General features: G+C 37.0%; 1 protein-coding gene across 3 annotated transcripts in view; it reads right to left on the bottom strand.

Moving 5' to 3' along the window:
* The window catches only part of NNT (nicotinamide nucleotide transhydrogenase), a 99,274-nt gene that overhangs the window by 43,666 nt on the left and 34,066 nt on the right, over window positions 1-21,542 (bottom strand). For all 3 annotated transcript variants that reach the window (XM_021711476.1, XM_021711474.1, XM_008056296.2), the window contains 7 exons: window positions 9,754-9,887; window positions 8,972-9,163; window positions 8,278-8,431; window positions 4,632-4,793; window positions 3,412-3,522; window positions 2,087-2,232; window positions 678-873 (listed from right to left, as the gene is read on the bottom strand). In XM_021711476.1, the coding sequence (XP_021567151.1) occupies window positions 678-873; window positions 2,087-2,232; window positions 3,412-3,522; window positions 4,632-4,793; window positions 8,278-8,431; window positions 8,972-9,163; window positions 9,754-9,887 (1,095 nt within the window). The remainder of the gene's footprint in view (window positions 1-677; window positions 874-2,086; window positions 2,233-3,411; window positions 3,523-4,631; window positions 4,794-8,277; window positions 8,432-8,971; window positions 9,164-9,753; window positions 9,888-21,542) is intronic.

The following is a 21,542-nucleotide window of genomic DNA, read 5'->3' as shown; positions in this document are numbered from 1 at the left end:
TCCAATTTCAATGTACACATGTGATGTCACTGGAATTGGAAAGATATGTGTGTGTATATATATATATATGTATATATATATGTTTCTAATATAATGCATTTAATTTTAAGCTTATAATTTAATGCTTAATAATAGCTGTGTTTAATAACCAGCTACCAAGATTTTCTGAAAAAGTAACAATATGCCCCAGCACATGACTGAATAAGATTAAAACAATGGTTTTTCTGCTGACATATGCTTTTTTCAAGTTTTTAACATGTTTATGGAACAGAATCATCTGCTGTTCTCTATATCCAGCAGAACAAAAGACAAGCCTGGTCTCTGTACCCAGGGGAACAAAAGATACTTGTGTATGTACTAAAATTTTTCACAAAGTATTCCAAACCCCATTCGATTCATTCGATTGTCAGTTAATTGAATACAGTCATTAAAAAAAAAAAAAGAACCGCGTACAAGGTGTCTTTTAGCCTACTCTTTTGACTCATTTGATGCATTTACTACTAAATAATTTTAAGTGATCTATTTGGATGAGAATTACACCAGTTGGGATGAATTTTCACCAAAATAATATTTGCTGAAGCAACTTCCCTTAAGGTAATTTAATCCCTTCATCAATATGGGTCTCATAAATGTATATTCAGAAAGTGGAGCTCAGGCAGAAGTTCATAAGTGCTTACCAATGGTACCGCCCAAAGCCATTGCGCCAGACATCTGAGCTAACAGTTCTGGGCTGGGTTTTAGGCCTCCAAGTGTGGCTGCCAGTCCTCCAGCAACCCCAATCATGCCCAATGCATTGCCAAGACGAGCTGTTCCCTGGGTGGAAAGGCCAGCCAGGGCACCAACACAGCACAAACCCGAGCCTAGGTACATGATCTTTTCAAAGAAAAAGGAAGAGAGAGATTATTAAACCCTTTGGTCTAATAGCTACAGAGGACATCTCATGTAAAAGCATGATTCTCTGAGGACAATTTTAAATTTAGACAGTAGAGGGACAAATCTGAGCTCCTCTTTTAATATTTAAACACATGTTGCTATCTATTCAGAATATTAATATGTTAAATAATTTAACCTGAATTTGCAATGATACCATGCATGTAAAATAGTTTCCTCTAGATTTCATATCATGCACAAATACATATAAAACTGCCTAAATTTAAGCAGAGTAATTATTGGATCTGAAAATACTAAACCTGATAAAATGCTGTAAAAAAGCCAACCACTGACATAAGTGCCAAGGACTATATTCCATATATTTTACTTATTTGTAACTTAGTCACATGATATCCACAAGAAAAAAAAATCATTATTCTCATTTTACAAAAGAAAAATAGAAGTTTTAAAAGGTCACATAATCTCTCCAAGGTCAAATGATCAGTAAATGACAAATCTGGAATTGAGACTTAGGTCTCTTTAACTCACTGTTCCAACTCTTTTCAAAAAAGATTTTGCTCATTCAATAAATACTGCAATTTGGGAACACAGGAAAAAAAAGAGACACAATTTTTCAGCTACAGAGAGGCTGCAACCTAGTAGCAATAATTAAGAAATGGAGAATACAGAATTCAGAATAAAATTGAGGCTTTACTATATTTCAAGTTGGAATTTTCGAAGTTGATCATTCCTACTTTCCTATAAAACTTTAACTTTTAATTTAACTTTCAAACTATCTTTTTTTAATGAATTGATATAACATCTCTTGGTCACAAGAGATGATGTGCTAGATATGTAGAGAAAGAAGTAGAAAAAGAAATAATAGTGCTTAATAATAAAAATGTTTCCATTTTTTTCTCAATATTTCTTTGTATCTTAACAATCCAGCCAGGTACATAAAGAAGATACTAAAAACCTTCTCAGCTCTTTCTACATGTAGAGAAGCTTAGAAACAAACAGTAAACCCGTGTTTAAACTCAGTTAGCTGGCAAACCTGTCTCTAGAATCCAGAGTCCTTATCCTTAAGTGTTGGGAATGCTCTATTTGATCAAGATGTTTCCAGGGTTATTGTTTGAATTTTGGTAACTAATACTGTTAAGTCTAATAGTGAAGAAAATACTGTGGCAAAAATAAAAATTTTCAAAGAGTCTCTTACTTGCTCAATGTTATAACCACTGTAGAGGGCAGCTAAATATCCCCCAACAAAGGTGCCAGCAGGGAGCAGATACAGGTAGTTGTATTCAGGGGGATCAGTGGGACGCTTGAACATGTCCAGCATTCTCTGAGTCACCAGAAATCCACCTTATCAAAGCAAAGGGAATATAAAATGTAAAGAGGTATCTCATCAAGCAATACAATTTTTTAAGTGCAACAATTTTTCAATTATAAACACATCTTTATCATCTATGAATATAATTTTAAATAGCATTTTAGAATCTCAAAATGTAAAGTCATTCTACTATTCAAACCAGTTTAATTTAAATGGAGAAGAAAAAAAAAACTCATTAAATATAGTCAGAAAGTAAACTTGCTATCAGAATGCAAAACCAACTATTTCTGCATGACTAAAAGTAAATAGCCATTTAAAAAGTTTGGGAATGCAAAAGACCAAAGAATAGTATTTTTTTTCTAATAGATTATTATATTTGTTAAAATCTGTAATAATGGCCAGGCGTGATGGCTCACACCTATAATCCTAGTACTTTGTGAGGCTGAGGTAAGAAGACTGCCTGAGTCCACAGGTTCGAGACCAGCCTGGGCAACTTGACAAGAACTCATCTCCACAATAAATAATTTTTTAAAAAATTAGCTGGGCATGGTGGTGCACACATGTAATTCCAGCTACTTGGAAGGTTTAGTCAGAAGAATCACCTGAGCCCAGCAGGTCGAGGCTGCGGTAGCTATGAGCATGCCTCTGCACTCCAGCCTGGGCAACAGAATGAGACTCTGACTCAAAAAAAAAAATCTGTAATAAGAGATAAAAGAAAAAAATTCTGTATCAACAGGTACCAGCTTTCTTGGATACATTAAAGAATTTTTAGCTACAAAATTGTATCAAATGAGTCTCATACATGAGCAATGTGCTAGGCTTTCGTTTTTCAGGAACAATCCCTGGCTGGGATAAGACAAAAGACTAAACTTTTATCTAAAATTATACTCATGTATAGAGGTTATGGTGATAACTTTAAATTGACTTAATTCAAAAACTATGTATTCAATAACTTTCCAGTTAACTCGTAGCAAGATATCATTTTGTTTGTTTTGGGTGGGGGGGATATTATTTCCTCAAAAGAGTTTCTAAATGTTACAGACAGGCAAAATAAATAATTTTCCTTCACAAAGAGCATTTATGGTCTGAGTGAATTTTTTTAAGGCACAATTAAATTCTTAAAATCAGAATGTCTATACTGTAATGATTTACATTTGCTTCTTATATCTCCATTAAAAATAGAACCCTGTGTCCTTTCACCATCATTGTACCTGCAATGTTGACTGAGGATATGAATGTGGCAAGAGCAGCAAGGCCCTGAGAAGTTGTGGAAGGATACAAGTGTCCTCCCATCAGCGCCAACCCACCAACTGCAGTCAATCCTAGAAAGAAAGTATCAATATGGTAAATAATTAGTGACACCACTGAATCAAATGTTATAGCTGAAGGACCTCACCTACATAGATTCATAAAAGGGAAAGTTCTCAATCTCAAAAAGCAAAGCAGCTTTCTTGCACCTTCATTAAAATGATATAAATACTTTCCCTGTTGACAATACACCTTCATACCATTCTTACTGGAAGTACTACAGTAGGTAAAGAGCTAACAAAACATTTGCTCCTTCTACGTAGGAATTTGGCCTTCATTTAGCTTTCTTGCTGTGTTTCTCTAAAAGATATAAATCAACGATGTTATAGACAATGCTGCTTATGGTAAAATGTGATCCCTGGTAGATATCTTGCATCTGAACTGGAAGAAACTATTCATGAACTATAAATACCTGGTGGAGATACCCAGCTCTGGGCTTTGCTAACTACACGACCTCTTGGCACTGGACATGCTACTGTATAGATCCTGGAAGCTATGCCTATGGCAATGTTATAAGAGATGACCGTGGGTCCTGAAGCTTCCAAGCCAGGGCAGCTCTCACACCTGTCCAATAGGGATTCATGTGGGTACCACTGCTAGGGACCAAAGAGAATAATAATTCCTGGGTCTGGTTCATATGAACTGCAGCACAGACTGCTGAAAAGACTCCCACCAAAGAGAAATACTTGATGCTGTGTTTTCTGGCAAGCTGTGTTTCCTGAGCTTCATGGCAAACCTGATGCTGTGTGGGTTTGGTATAGCCTTGCTAGGCTGAATGCTGAGTTGAATCTAAGAAAAGCCCCTGTTGCAACTATGATTCTGTGAAAATGCTTGTTTTCACATTTTACCAGTGGAATCCTTTTCTTAAGGGAAATCGTAATTAAAAGAAGTAGCAGTGGCTCTGCACCGCTTGAAATGGGAGCAACCCAGGGGACTGACACACTCCCACGGTCTCTTACTTCACAGCACCACATCCCACGCCCTCTGGGAAGTCCTGGGTCACCACTACAGACGCCAAGCAGAACAACTTGAAAACACAGACTTTACAAACCTCATTGAAAGCACTCCTAGAACCGAATAAACCTATGAAAACCTAAGATGAGAAAAAAACAAGATAACAAACCTGAGATAGCATTAGTCACAGACATCAACGGTGAATGGAGAGCAGGGGTCACTCCCCAGACAGTGTGATAGCCCACAATGCCAGCCAAGCCAAAAGTGGTCACCATCTGAGAAAAGGCTAGATTGGGGGCCACAATGCCCAAGCCCAGCATCCCCGTGAGACCTAGTAAAAGAGAGTAAAGAGTGTAAGCTGATATCCAACTATCTCAATAAGATTAAAAGCATACACACACACACACACACACACACACACACACACACACACACACACACACACACACCACAAACAAATATGTGGAATACTCAATGCTTTCAAATTCTACTCCCTTGCCAGTAATGGGCAGAATTTTCAGACATTTGACAATTGAGAAGCGGGAGTGGGGGGTGCATATGGGGGAATCATGCGGACAAAACCCAACTTTCTGATCATCCCCCCAAATAAATTGTAACGATCTAGTAATATGTATGAGTCACCTTAATAACAATTTGCACATTTTCCTCTGTGCAGCCTATCCTCATCCCAGTTTTAACTTTCATTGCCAGTGCCACATGTGTTTATACAAGCATTTTTATTCCAGAATTATAAGCCTACAGAGGATCTACCATAGCATTTTCTACTTGGGCAACATACAATTTTGTAAGACAGGACTTTTATGAGGCCAATTTTATGTCACTCTCAGATCTGGCTAAGAAAGAAGGGTTTTTAAAGAGTAGGAAGAATTTCATTCACTCCAGCACCTCCCCAAAACATATGGCTTCCACCCACCCGGGACACAAGTTTTGCAATTGCTCCTGAATCTGGCTGGACTAGACTGCTGGCCAGAGTAGTCAGTTCCAGTCTCAACACCAAGTCAGCAAACAGGATTTTACAAAGAAAAGCAAAAAAAAAAAAAAAAAGTTAATTAAATTAAGAATGTGCAGAATACAAACAGTCAGCTCTGAACATACATCTTTAATTATCGCCTTCCTTAATAGGAAACATGTGAATGGCTGTTCTGCAACAGAAGAAAGGGTGACCTAGTGGTCAATAAAAACGGAATGAAGATGGGTGAACAGGGAGGTGGAAATCTATTTTACTAAATAAAGTACCTTTTCTCCTTGGTATAAACTATTACTTTGAAAGTGGCACAGCTGGCACATCTAGGAACTGACATTCTTTTACCTTCAATCATTCAATAAGACAATAGCTTGAATTTATATTTTCCTATCCACATACAGTATTTCCAAGCTTCCAATAGTCTGTCAACTATTTGGAGGGAGAAGTGAAAAAAATACTGTTTTGCCCTTCGGTTAAAATTAGAGGAGCTGTACAGGGTTGTGGAATATATTTTCATACATCAGACTGGTTATTTCAAATCCTAGTTCTGCTACTTGATAGCTGTGTTATCTCGGCAAGTTACTTAACCTCTCTGTCTTCATCTGAAAAAGAAAATAATAACATACCTACCTCACTGAATTCTTGTAAGGAATAAATAAGCTGAAGCATGTATAGTATTTAGGACAATGCCTGGATTCACCAAATGCTAGCTATTATGACGACAATAGTAAAGAAGCACTACATTATCATAATCCATAGTCCTTTGTGTTGGGCATCTAAGACAGCAATCGCATCACATATCTGAAGATTTACTATCAACTATTTATTAAACTAATGATTTTTCTATAATATGTACCAATACTATTTCTATAGTCTGTATAACAGAGGAAGAGAAAAAGAAAAAAGAAAAGAAAAAAGCAAATAACATTCTTTGAAGAATGCTATTAAAATAGACTCTTAAAACATACAGAAGAAAAATGTTTGTTTTTAATATAAAGGAGGAAGTTCAAGGTAAAGAAAAACAAATACAAGGCCATTCTTTTATTTATTGGAATATGACATTGCCACATCTATTAAAAAGCAGTATACACCATGACTCACCAAATATAAGATAAATCTAGAAAAATGAATTATTATAAATGCCTCTCTATATTTTTCTTATGAATCGCAAAGACAAATGGAAATTTACAATCCTACTCAGAATATGCTCCAAGTACAATAATCCAGTTTTTTTGTTTGTTTGTTTTTTAACAAATGAGTGCAAGTAGGGACACTGCCTCATCTACTTACAATGTTCACAACTAGAGGCTTTTTTAGTCATTTCGCTGAGATTTGTTCTTTATTCAAGGAGAGTTACATGTTTCGCTTTAAAACATCTGGACTCACATGGGAATTTGGAGAATGCTGAGGCTACAAAAATTCAGTATGCCTGGTGCTGGTCCTTAATTCTTTATAGTTCGCTTTTGCTTTGTTTTTGCTTTGGCACTAAGTAGATCTAAACGTTTTTAACTCATTCTATGAGAAAGAAACCAACTTAAAATCAAGTATCCATATTTCAACCTCTAACAATGCATAGCCAGAATGAATTTTAATCATAATTTCACGATAATTCTTTAGTGTTCTCAAAGATGAATTAAAAAACAATGAACTTATGTTAAATATAAAGAAAAAGAGTCTGGGTGCAGTGGTATACACCTGTAATTTCAGCATTTTGGGAGGCCAACGTGGGAGGACTGCTTGAGTCCAGGAGTTTGAGACTAGCATGGGCAACATAGTGAGAGCTCATCTATACAAAAAAAAAAAATTTGCTGGGCATAGTGGCACACACCTGTAGTCCCAGCTATTCAGAAGGCTGAGGTAGAAGGTTCACCTGAGCCCAGGAGGTCAGGCTGTGGTGAGCCATGATCATGCCACTGCACTCCAACCTGGGTGACAGAGTAAAACGTGTGTGTGTGTGTGTGTGTGTGTGTGTGTGTGTGTGTGTGTGTGTGTGTCACACACATACATAAGGAGATCTAAATTAAAACACTGAATATTTTTATACTAGAGCTATACCTTGAATCATAGTGTTTATTCCTCAAAGCAAACATTTGGTTCCCTGGTCTTATCTAACTGTAGATTATTACAACTGATGTTTTACAAAGCCCATAACAATCATAACTACATTTATAGGTACTTAATACTAGCATAATCTGACTGCAGTTACTACTCAATATAGTTGATGCAGATTAAAATATTAATAACTATATTTAAGATATTTTCTTTTTTTTTAATCTTGAGTCAGAGTCTCACTGTCGCCCAGGCTAGAATGCAGTGGCACGCTCATGGCCACTGCAGCCTCAACCTGCTGGACTCAGACGATCCTTCTGCCTCAGCCTTCCAAGTAGCTGGAACTACAGGCACAGGACAATACGCCCAGCTAATTTTTTGATTTATTGTAGAGACGAGATCTCACCAAGTTTCTGGTCTCAACCCCTGGACTTAGACAATCCTCTCACCTCGGCCTCCCAAAATGCTGGGATTACAGGCTTGAGCCACCGAACTGCCTAAGATATTGTCTTATAAAAGGAAAAGTATTAATAGCCTGTATGTTATTTCACATGCCTTCATTCCAGTATTTAGCACAATGCCTATATCTCTTGAGTTTGTCAATGAAGTCTCCGATTTCACAGAGGTAAGACAAGTAAGTAAATTGTTGGTGAAAAATCAGGTCTATTCAGGTTCATTAATCCAAAAACGGACAACAGCATTTCATTTATGAATTTTGACAATTAATACACTTGAAAAATTCAAACAATCTGTACTAAACACTAACAAATTAGATCCTTACCTGCTGTATATGCAGAAGCCGTTGTCATTGTCTTCCTAAAGGGTGTAAGGGTAGCTGCTTTTTCAGCTTCTAACTCAGCCACTGTCTTCTGTTTTACTGGGGCGCCTTGAGGAATATTTTTCGGTGTGGGAGCCGGGAAAATCACTTCACCATCCTAACAGAGATTAGAAATAGAAAATAGCTTTTTTTTTTTTAAGAGACAGGGCCTCACTCTGCTGTCCCGGCTGGAGTACAGTGGTGCAGTCATGGCTCACTGCAGCCTCAAAGTCCTAGGCTTAAGTGATCCTCCCTTCTCAGCCTCCCAAGTAACTGGGACTACAGGCATAAACTACCACATCCAGCTAATTTTTTATTTTTTGTAGATACAAGGTCTTGCTATGTTGCCCAGGCTGGTCTCGAACTCCTGGGCTCAAACTATCCTCTTACCTCAGCCTCCCAAAGTACTGGGATTCCAGGTATGAGCTGCAGCACCTGGCCTGTTTCTGCTTTTCAAAAGTAATGTATATTTTTTATAAGTCTTTGAAACATTTTTCTTTAAATCATTCTGCATTTTTAAAGTTTTCACTGGCACAAACCTAGCATATCAACACTTTATTAAGATATATCTCAATTCCAAAATAGGATTCTTCCATAAACAGAAATCATGAAACAAATTTACATTAAAATGTAAGAAGGAACAGATCTCTTTGCTTACCTTCATCACTACAGTTCCTCTAATGACATGACCCATTGTACCAAAGTCAAAGTCATCTTTCACATCGAAATAAAAATTATCTTTGTCTGGGCTGATGGCCTTCAGGAGTTTGGTGATGTTGTTGGAATATAGTGTGCTAGCCTGAGTGGCCATTCGGCTGGGAAGGTCTGTGTAGCCTATGTGAGTAACTCCCTGAATGAACAAAATTACAGTTAAAAAGGTCTACTATTCTATGCTCACATTCTTTCTAGAAAAATCTTCATTCATATGTAATGCAAAGTTTTGAAATTATATACCTTTATAAATATGCACACATACCAACAAACATAAATACATATTTCAAAAGGAGCTTTATATGAGCGCATTTTTTTTTTCTTTGAGTTGGAGTCTCACTCTGTCGCCCAGACTGGAGTGCAGTGGCCACTCCCAGCCACTGCAGCCTCGACCTGCTGGGCTCCGGCGATCCTTCTGCCTCAGCCTTCCGAGTAGCCGGAATTACAGGCGCACACTACCACGCCCAGCTGATTTTTTGATTTATTGTAGAGATGAGGTCTTGCTGCCTAGGCGGGTCTTGAATCCGCGGGCTCAGGCAATCCACTCACCTCAGCCTCCCAAAGGCGCAGGATTACAGGCTGAGCCACCGAGCCCGACTCAAGCGTATTTTTAATTTTAAAAAATTTCACGCCTCAATTTCTCCAAATATTTAAAGAAATAAATATCCCCTCATAAATCACTAAACATGTGAGAATTGACTCCTAGATTGAAGATGCTTTTTGCCATACCTTATGTACATAAAGTTCTCCTGGTTTCGTGGTTTCAAAGTTTCCGCCAGCCTCGGCAGCTAAGTCCACAACAACTGAACCCTCCTTCATCGACTCAATCATTTCTTTACTGAATAAAACTGGAGCCTTTTTACCTAATAAAATCATAGAAAACAATACAAATTATATTTTAATTTTCCAAAGTCTTATATTCTAATTATTTTCTAAAGCTTTATGTTCTAATTATTCTAATATCTGATTAAGTTCCTGAATGCCCAGTAGTGTCTAAGCATTCAGAAATTTAACCTCTGAAATATTAACTCTTTCCAAAAGACCCCTAAAGACCATAACACAGGTGAGATTGGTCATTTTCTTAAGAAAGAAATATGACGAGTATGAGTTACAGGAGGCAGCCATTTGGATGGCAAGCAAGCCCCACCTCCTGCTCAGCATGGGAATTTTAGCACTGCTCTCCCCATCTGGCTTATTTCTCTTGCCATTCACAGAGAGAGCAACATTTTGCACAGGCCATTAAAGCCTAGCGCGGCAGCTCATGTAATCCCAATACTTTGGAAGGCCGAGGTGGGAAGATCACTTGAGGCCAGGAGTTCAAGAACAGCCTGCGCAATGTTGCAAGATTTCGTCTCTACAAAAAAACAAATAAAATATTAGCCGGGCATAGTGGTGCGTGCCTGCAATCCCAGCTACTTGGCATGCTGAGGCAGAAGGATCGCCTGAACTCAGAAAGTCGAGACTACAATGAGCTGTGATCGTGCCACTCCACTCCAGCCTGGGTGACAGAGTGAGACCCTGACTCAAAAAATTAAAAATTAAAAATAAACCATGTGTACCCAAACTGGACAAGTCATAAAGATCATCAATGTCAAAGGTTCATTTAATATTAATTTATGAATTACAAAATAAAATATTTCCAATCATCTTAACAAATGTCACCAGATTTTCCAACACGTTAGATTAACCCACCCTAAATGAATACAGAGTAACTTTGAGAAGAGATAGGAAAATGCCTTGAAATCAAAACAGTTCTACTCTGTCGCACTAGACTCCCTGCCAAATGATTTGTTGGATGACCTTTGGTTCTCTCATCTCAATCTCCATGAAAGAGCAAGAATCAAGAGACATGTTCCCCAAATATAACGCCCTGAAGTCTGGGCAGTTTCACCACATTCTCAAAATTCTCAAGAATGAATTCCTTTCCTTTGCCCTCTCCACTTTAGCCTATGGAAAGCACCTGGAATACTCCACTATACTTTGCCCAACCCTGAGAATTTGAGAAAGTAAACCACATGCATTTGATGATTCTTCCTAAAGGTCATGCTGCTAGGCTCTTCAGTGATTTAAAGCTGTAGATCTTACGGGTGCCTCCACACCAAGTGGCAAATTTAAAGTGCCACACTGTCCTTTCCAGGTATTTACAGTCATCTTCATTACTCCTCTGGTCCACAGCCTCTTCTCTATTAACAACCTCTTGTTTGTTTCAACTTTTCCTCCCACTTTATTTGCACCCTCCAGTCTCATGGTGATGTGCCTTACCTTTTAGAACCCGGCCCACCCCCTTTGAATTCTAACTGTACCAACTTTGTGGCCAATGATCTCACAAATTTGATTTGACATCTAAATAATTTCTCCTACCCTAGAAATTCTGGGTTCATTTCTTTCTCTGAGACATCTATAACTAAGGATCAGTCCCAGCACTCTATGCTACCACTCCACAAAATATCAAGTGATCAAGAACATGTAGGCTCCTGAGAAAATATCAAATGTAAAGCCTAGTTGTGTCCTTTGATTTTACTCATTCAACCTTCACAAAACAATTATGTAGTGACTGACACAACTTTAAAAAACGCATGCATATATTTGCATCTTAACAGAAACAACTTGGGTGTTTTGTCCATATTATTGCTCTGAAATTCATTCACTTTTAAAATAATGGCATCTTCCTTCACATAAAGTAATTTATTTAATGTACAGACTGGAGGAAATCACTATAACAAGTTAAATTTACTTAAGACACAGAGGAATATTTAAAGGTATAAAATTATTATAAAAAGCACATAAAATAACATTTGTTTTAATATAATATACACATACATGACTTTCTCATTTATGTATACCACATAAAAATTATATATATAAGAAATATATATACACATGCACTGTATAGTTTACAGTAAATTCATATAACATTTAACAAAACCAGGGTATATTCGAGTGGTCAAACAAACTTATTTTCTTCTCTGTGCTTTTCCTTATCTCTCAAATGTTCTAATTTTTAAAATTAAATAATTTTGATAAGGGCTACAGGGAATACAATGAGGAATATAACAGTGCAGCTGTCTTCAAGCACTCACATGTGGATCAATTTTTTGAAAATTCTGGAAAGTGCAGAAATACAAATTGAAAACAGAAGGGAAAAAAATAAAGCCAAAAAAGGAGCAGGGTAGTAAATAAAAGTTCCAAATGAGCAAATCCTCAAAAGAATAGGTCAAGAGAAAGAAAGATTGAAAAAGCAATTTCAAAATACTATCTTACCCTGATAGCCTAAGATGATAAAATGTAATAAATGCAGCATCACAAAATGGAAGAACAAAAGGAGTAAGATGATGAGTTAGGCATTTGGGTAAAAAAATAATCTACCCAAACGTAACATTACACTTTAAACTAAACTCTAAGTAGATCAGAATTCGTTTTAAAAGAAAAGAATCAACTCATAAAATGAAAGAAAAAAAAGGAAACCCTGGTGAATATTTCTCTAGACTGTAAATTTTTGAAATGCTTCCTAAATTTACAGCAAAGGGAAAAAGTACAAAGAGAAATATCAATAGGTTTAAATATGAAAAGTCTAGGCAGCAAACAGCAGCAAGAGCAGACTGTTGCCCTGGCCATTGTGCCCTTCATGACATATCTTCCCTTTAATAAATCTACCTTTCTTAATTCAGAAAAAGAAAACTCTATATATTATAATAATTAAAAATCATTAATTAAAAAGAAATTAATAAAAAGCTCACAAAAATTTATATAAAAACAAAGCACTAAGATCCTAATAGATAAATGAAAAATACGAATGGATAATTTTAAAAAACTGCTAACAACCAAATAGAAAAAAGTTTACCCTCAGTAAAAAAATCAAAGAAATGTAGGCCCAAAAGTGAGAAACTCTTTTTGCCTCTTAAATTAGCAGTCGAAAAATCATGATACTTAATGTAGAAATTAAACATTAGTTGGACAATCTACTCAGATTATGAACTACACAATCTTTTGGAAAAATGAAGTTTATCAAGCATGTATCAATTAGCCAAAAATATTGATATCCAGTAATTCTACTTGTAAAATCTGATTAATCCTGGAGAAACAAATGAAAATGAAGACACGGAAATTATTCAGGAAAATGTTATAAGAGCATTTTTTCTAATTTACAAAAACTGGAAAACTAAAAGGAACAAAATTTGGAGGAAGGATTGTATAAAGTATGGTACATTCCCACGAGAAAATTCTACAAAACCATTAAAAATATTTACAAAGAGTTCTTAATGATTCATCATATTCTATTAAAGGGGAAAGCTTATGCTATAATATTAAGTGAGGGGGAAAAAGAAAGATTCTATATCCTGATATCAACATTATAAAAATGCATTTTAACAGGCTGAAAGGAAATGATAAACTGTTAATAGCATTTATCACTAAGTGAAGGGATCACAGGTGATCTTTATTTTCTACTTTGTATTCTACTGCACCTCTAATAAAAGCCATATACCATTTTTATTTTTTAAAGCAATAAGTATTCCTATGTAATCACAATCAGTTCTGTTGAGTCAAGGATATTGTTTAAAAGTTGGTATTAGGAGAATTAGAATAACTTAGAAAAAGCATTACCCCAACCTACTTGCTTATCAGTTGAAAAGGCTTCACTCAAAGTCATCTACCCTCCCTACTACAGCAAATGAGGCTATGCAGTTAGGACAGTGAAAGACTGTGAAAGGGTATACCAAAACACTAAAAAACGGAAACAGAGACATCACTAAAGATGGTTAGCAAACAGGAGCGTGTGCACAGATTTTTTACAACGTATAACACGGAAATGAGTAGATTTGATGTTTACTGCAAATCCTGCAAATATAAAGAAATGTCCTATATACCTCAGACACAGCCTGGTAAAGGCCTAGACATAAGGATAAAAGACAAAATTAGCAACAAAATTAGCACCTTACCAGGTGTTTCAAGACATAACTGCAGAAGAAAACAGAGAAGATAACAAAAGAAAGAAGATAAGAGGTATTTTTTAAAGACACAATTGGGCCTTTTCCCTTTTTGAATGTTAATTTTATCATTTATCTGCAAAAGACCAAAGACTGTTGTATTTCCTTTTTTTGTTTGTTTGTTCAGTTATTCTTTGGGGGGAGGTTGTTTTTTGTTTTTGTTTTTTTCCTAAAGCCATTCCCCTAAAAATAAAAATCACTGTGATCTAAATAAATCAATAAGGAGGGAAAATTGTTTAAAATATTTCCTGACACAAGACAAGCTGTGGGTGAAAGACTTGGCATGATATCCAACTTTATGAAATAATTATTGCTCCCTTCTGTTCATGGACATTAAGTTCCCCTGGTAAGGTTACTCAGTTCCCTCCCAGTGGGAGTTATTTCCACACTTTTGCCAAGACAAGTGTAGGATGTCAAGCACTCACAGTCATCATTCAAATATTCATTTATTCACTGACACAGCTAATACTTATTTAATACCATGTACAAGCTAGATAGAGAAGGAAAATATTATTAGCTCTATATTATTAGCTAGATAGAGAAGGAAAATATTATTAGCTCTATATTATTAGCTAAATATTATTAGCTCTATATTATTAGCTATATTATTATAGCTCTAGGCTTTAATATTTTACAACTGAAAGAGGTTGCATTCAAAGATCAGTCAACAGTTTCATCACTAGAAGAGCTGGGTATTTAAAGCACTCATCTAAAAAATTTAATTATAGTTTCCTAACTGGCTGACTATTATTAGGGGTAAGTAGAGGTACCATTGGTTAGTGTAAGGCATCCTTAATCTCTGTGTGCTCCAAGACGACAGCAGACTGAATAAATGCCTCATGCATGCACACTATTCTTGATAGATTCACAAGTGACTGTGATTCATATAAATTCATTCTTTAATGTTATTGAATTCATAGTATCTTTCCTAACCATGTATTGTCTCAATAAATAAATACCAAAATGCAGTTTTAAAAGTATTAAAATTAGAAGCTGCTAGAAAAATTACTAACTTTTAAAACAGATTTAACAACTTACTGCAACATAGTAACAAATATATCAGTGGCTTCTCTATAACACTAAATTTTAAAAGACTGATTTAGCTTAAACTAAACACCAAAAGCTAAGGATTTACCAGAAGATTTTGTAATATATTATACCACTCTGAATGAATCATACCTAACATGAAATCTGAAATCAATGAATTATTAGATTCTATCTTAATGGAAAAAGAATCGGGCCCTCACAGACTTTAATCACACCAAAAAAAAATCTCAATTATGATTTAAGTAGAAACCACTAAAAATATTAAGACCAAGAAGACACTAAGAAACAGGTTTACCACAAAATTTTATAATGATTCCAGGAGCATTCAACACTATTTACTGGAATTATTCAATGGCATATAATCAGATGGGGAAATTCCTAACTTACTAGCCTATAAGGCATCAAATTAGAGGCTCAAGAAAAACTTTCTGCTTTAACAAGAACTTGAGATGGAGATACTTGACTCCATACTAGCAAATAAATAAGTAATACAAATTATAGGATACACGTATCCAAACCAAAATAGATTTCTCATAAACAGGTATTAGGAAGACAAGGAAAGTTTTTAATGTAATACAGTCTCCAAATTGACAAAATGTAAAATAGAGTAAGGTAAAGACATCCTGAACTTTAGCATTTACACATTAAGAAACTTCATTGTAAGGCTGGGTGTGGTAGCTCACGACTATAATCAGAGCACTTTGGGAGGCCAAGGTGAGAGACAGGATTGCCTAAGTCCAGGAGCTAAAGACTAGCCTGTGCAACACAGTGAGACTTCATCTCTACAAAAAAAAAAAAAAAATCAAAAAATAAGGCCGGGTTTGGTGGCTCAGCCTGTAATCCCAGCACTTTGGGAGGCCAAGGCAAGAGGATTGCCTGAGCATGGGGGTTCGAGACCAGCCTGGGCAACTTGGTGAGACCTCGTCTCCACAATAAATCAAAAAATAAGCTGGGCGTGGTGGTGTGCATCTGTAGTTCCAGCTTCTTGGAAGGCTGAGGTGGAAGGATCAACTGAGGCCAGCATGTCAAAGCTGTGGTGGTTGTAAGCATGCCACTGCACTCCAGACTGGGAGACAAGAGTGAGACTTCAACTCAAAAAAAAAAAAAAATCAAAAAATTAGCTGGATATAGTGGCACCCTCCCAGCTACTCGGAAGGCTGAGGCAGAATATCACCTGAACCTAGGAGGTAGAAGCTGCAGTGAGCTAGGATCGTGCCACTGTACTCCAATCTGGGTGACAGACTGAAATTATGACAAGGAAGGAAGGAAGGAAGGAAGGAAGAAAGGAAGGAAGGAAGGAAAAGAAACTGCATTGTAACAACATAATATTGCACTGAGTATTGTTAGTATCTACCCACCATCCATTTTGTCTTTTTGCCACTATTCTGATTTCTATTTTTTCCGTGAGCTTTGGGAGACATGATCTTAGAAACCATTCCAGAGTCAGGCCTGGCAGGCCTAAGGGTAATTTTATTCTCTTATTAATGACTAGTTCAGAATTCCATTTGTAAACTGAGGAGCATCTTATTGTTCTGCCTATAGAGATTGGTTCAGAAATGGGCATGTAACCCAATTAAGGCTAATAAGAATAAGGAAAGTTTGCTAAGAGCTTATGAAATAGAGGTTTCCTTGCTCAAGAGGGAACCAGCAGAACTGTCTCATCCTCTGGATAATGTGGCATACATACTGGAGGCCTGAAATTGCTGCGGCCTTCTACAAACCACTGGAGGAAGAAGGCTGCTCAAAGAGGAGGGCAAAGCTGAGCGAATAAATGAGCACAGCCAGAATCCCCCTGGCCTATACCTATCTAGTCATAACAAGACGCTATTCTGTTGTCAGAACACAAGAAATCACCTTTCTTAAGGCAGAATCACCTTTCTTAAGGCAGAATGCTGTTTCTGGCAGCCAAAGACATCCTGATACACACATCACAGGTGGCATTAAAGTGCTGGGTCTTAAGCTTTAAAAATGTTATAGATAAGGGCCGGGTGTGGTGGCTCATGCCTGTAATCCCAGCCCTTTGACAGGCCAAGGCAAGAGGATTGCCTAAGCCAGGAGTTTCCAGACCAGCCTAAGCAACATAGCAAGAACCCACCTCTACAAAAAAATTAAAAAATTAGCCGGGCATGGTGATAACACACCTGTAGTTCCAGCTACTTGGAAGGCTGAGGCAAAAGGATCACCTGAGCCCAGGAAGTCAAGGCTGAGGTTAGCTGTGATAGTGCCATTTCACTCCAGCCTGGGTGACAGAGTGAGAACCCAACTCAAAAAAAGAAATAAAAAATAAAAGTTACAGATAAGGACAAAGCATTTTTATGTATGTATGTATACATATGAGAATAAGAGATAGCGGATTAATAATAGATAGGAGGTGGTAAGAAATTGTTGAACATCTGACCCACTGATCCATTATCTAAAGGGTCTCTGATTTAGCCAGCTCCAGAGTGCATAGAAAAAATCAAAGACGCAACCATTCCAGCTCTGCACATTGCTAGAGAGGCTATGATAGCTGTGTTCATGAGCATGAAGAGGTTCCAATCCAAGCCTAAACAGTCAAGCTGAGTACTTCACATGTAAGCTTTATCCCTGGAGCCAGATAAAAACTTTCTGTGTATAATGAATTACTTTTATAAGGAACAAACAGAAAGTCAGGCTGGCAAACAGTTGGCTTTTACAAACCGGATGCCTTGAGATATTGCAAATACTTACAAAATATGATTAGTCAATAGCATACTTTAACAGGTTGAAAAAAATCCCTAAAGATCTATTTTTAAAATCCTCAAAATAAGCTTTTACCCCATAATTGCAGAGCACGTTTATAAAAACTTTTAAAGAATTATCTTAATAATTTAACTCTCATAGCTGCAAAATTCTATATAAGCAAAATCAGTCAAAATTTTACCATAGCTTTATAAGCTATAAGAATTCTTCAGGCCAGGTGCAGTGGCTCAAGCCTGTAATCCCAGCACTTTGGGAGGCTGAGGTGAGAGGATTGCCTGAGTCCTGGGGTTCAAGACCAGCCTGGGCAACTTGGCGAGATCTTATCTCTACAATAAATCAAAAAAATTAGTCGAGCGTGGTCTGGCACCTGTGGTTCCAGCTACTTGGAAGACTGAAGCAGAAGGATCACCTGAGCCCAGCAGGTTGAGGCTGTGATGGCTGTGAATGTGCCATGGCATTCCAACCTGGGCGACAGAGGGAAACTCCAACTCAAAAAAAAAAAAAAAAAGAAAAAGAATTCTTCAAAAAAGGAAAGCAATCTACCAAACTTAAATGGTAAAACAAATAAGGAAATATCCTCATAGAAACTAGCACATTCTTTGACTTTCCTCCAATTACATATAGATGTACATTAGCTACCAAAATCCTTTAAAAATTGAAGCAATCAATATTTATTACACATTCTGATTTTACTATTTTTGCTAATATAAAATAATTGAAGAGGCTTTTTTAAAATAGAAGTAGTACTGTTTATTTTCTTTCTCATGTATTTCAACTTAGGTCAGAATGAGGTTAACTGGCAAAAGAGCCTTAATAAAATGGATGTCTTCAGAAAATTCAGATAAAAAATAATTAAGCTGTATTTCTCCCCAGGGAAACCTATGCCAGATTGTCATCCAATAAATGCCAGTTATGTAACTTTATGAATGGATTCATAAACCTGACGATCTCAGGAACCATCTTCAACATTCCACATAATCCTTGAGAATGTCTGGACTTTTATTGCAAAATTCAGAAAGTTTTGCAGTCCTGAGTACCAACCACCAAACCAGGTACCACCAATGGAAGAAAGAATTACACTAACATTTTCCATGCCCAGCCCTACACAGACTTTCCTCTTCATGCATTCCTCAAAACAACTGCAAGGTAGAAATTTGTATCCCCATTTCAGAGATGAGGAATCTGATGTTCAGAGAGAAAAATCAACCACAAAGCAGTGGAATCAGAATTTGAATCTACTCTTACTGGCTCTAAATCCATGATCTTTGCTCCGATTTACAACAAACAGATTAAACATACATAGAGAAAGTAACAAAGTGGGGAAGAGGAAAGAGGCTGTTAGTTGTGCAAAAAAAAAAAAAAATCTGTGTTTATTATGGTTTGAACTGTGTCTGCCACAAAATTAATATGTTGAAGCCCCCAGTACCTCAGAATATGAATGTATTTGGAAGTAGGCTCTTCAAACAGGTGATTAAGTCAAAATGAGCCCATTAGGGTGGGCCCTAATCCAATCTGACTAGTGTTCTTAAAACAAGAAGAAATCTATTTATTTATTTTTATTTTTATTTTATTTTTATTTATTTATTTATTTTTTGAGTTGAAGTCTCACTCTGTCACCCAGACTGGAGTGCAGTGGCCGCTCCCGGCCACCGCAGCCTCGACCTGCTGGACTCCGGCGATCCTTCCGCCTCAGCCTTCCGAGTAGCCGGAATTACAGGCGCGCGCTACCACACCCGGCTGATTTTTTTATTTATTGTAGAGATGAGGTTTCGCTGCCCAAGCGGGTCTCGAACCCGCGGGCTCAAGCAATCCACTCACCTCAGCTTCCCAAAAGTGCGGGATTACAGGCTGAGCCACTGAGCCCGGCTAAGAAGAAGAAATTTAGACATAAAAAGAGACAACAGGGATGCAGGCACACAGAGGAAAGACCATCTATAAGTATAAGCCACGAAGGGACCTCAAAAGAAACCAAACCTACTAACACCTTGACCTTAAATTTCTAGCCTTCGGAACTGTGGGAATATTAATGTCTATTGTTTAAACAACCAGGTCTGTGGTATTTCATTACGGCAGCCCTGGCAGACTAATATAATGTTCTCTTATTCTTGGACACACAGCTAGGCAAACAATTCCCAGCTTCCTTCATAGTTAGGTTTGGCCACAGGACTGTCTCAGCAAAAGAAATGTGAGTGCACTTCCAGGCTTCCCATCCACACTCTTCCATTCTACTTTCCCTCTGTCTGACTGTGGAAGAAGAGAAACAGTGCCCAGATAACCTTTGTAGCCTCATAACGATGATGGCAACACTGTCATAGTCTGAATCCCCAGGTGGCCAGGTGAAGGAGAACTGCCCACCAATGTATGACTCTATTTTTTACTGTTGACTAAACAAATTGTAAATCTCTGTAATGTCTGAGCACTTATATCACTTTGGGTTCATCTATCATAACAAAGTTCACAGATTTAGAGCTAGTTAATTAATACTGAGGCACAAGAAAGTATAGGAAAAACGAAAGGAAGGAGATACAGAAACACATATGGTGGGAAGCATGTTAACAGTGACTTCATCTGTGCTGCTTCACCAGAGAGAGCTTCAGCCTTCAGCCTCATCCTTTTCAACTCCGGACTGCCAGGAAGAAGAGTACAATGCTTCCCAATATTGCAACATACTTTTGGAGAAATAACAGTCCAAACCAGAATACAACTCTGTACCATAAATTTTCCTAACAGAACATTTGTTAAATTTGTCCTAATTACTCACTAAGTGTGCTCAAATACACCCTAAGACATCAAGACTGATAAATGACAATGGTAAACTCCACAACCTTGGCATCCTCCTCTTGATGACAAGTTGTCCTGCCTATGTTGAAAGCTACCAAGAGATGCATAGACAGTCTGTGGTTATCAATGCTTGATGTTGCAACACTTCAGTTTCTCTCTGTTCCTCAAAATTTCAATATTCTCAAAGCAAATGAAACTTTATAGAAGTACTATTACAAAATGCTATACAATATATAAAATACATGTAAGAGATAGAAGGACAGTATATGAATCAGATAATTTAAAAAATGGCAATAAGATGCAAAACAGTTGGGAATCACTGATCTGCAACATCTAGTTTTGTTGTGTAAGACCATAAAGCATATAGCAGACAAAAAAGAACAATTTGAAAAAATAAACTCACTTTTTGGAAAAACTTTGTATGATCATCAAAACATTATAACCTTTATAATATTATACAAATAGAAAGCATCAATTATTACCGTGTCAATTATTCCCTTGCCTGAAAACACAAGTTTGAAAATCTACAATGGAAAGTCATTCTTTTGTACTAAATTTCTACTCCATATAAAAGATGAATTAATAAGACAGGCAGTATCAGATGGAACTCAAATGTTGATTTTCCATGAGAAAAATTCTCAGGTTCAGTTTCATATATGAAAATTTTCCATGAGAAAAATTTCTCAGTTTCAGTTTCATATATGTAAAGCCCTTGTATATCAGAAAAGCACCTCCCTCCCAATTCTCCAGAGTAATGGAAAACTACCACAGGGGTCCTTTGAGGGGGGTGTTTTACATACCCTAATTAGTATAGATAAAAACAAAAATTACTGCCACCCTAAACTGGATTGTGCCTAAAAAAAGATCCAAGTATATATGGCCTAAGATATTTTAATAATAGCCAGGCTCGGTGGCTAAGCCTGTAATCCCGTGCCTTTGGAAGGCTGAGATGAGTGGATTGCCTGAGCCCGCGGGTTCGAGACC

This window comes from Carlito syrichta, unplaced genomic scaffold (genome assembly GCF_000164805.1).
Source record: "Carlito syrichta isolate Samal-C Ts95f unplaced genomic scaffold, Tarsius_syrichta-2.0.1 Scaffold302316, whole genome shotgun sequence".
NCBI classification, from domain to species: Eukaryota; Metazoa; Chordata; class Mammalia; order Primates; family Tarsiidae; genus Carlito; species Carlito syrichta.
This window is presented reverse-complemented; position numbering and strand designations above follow the sequence as displayed.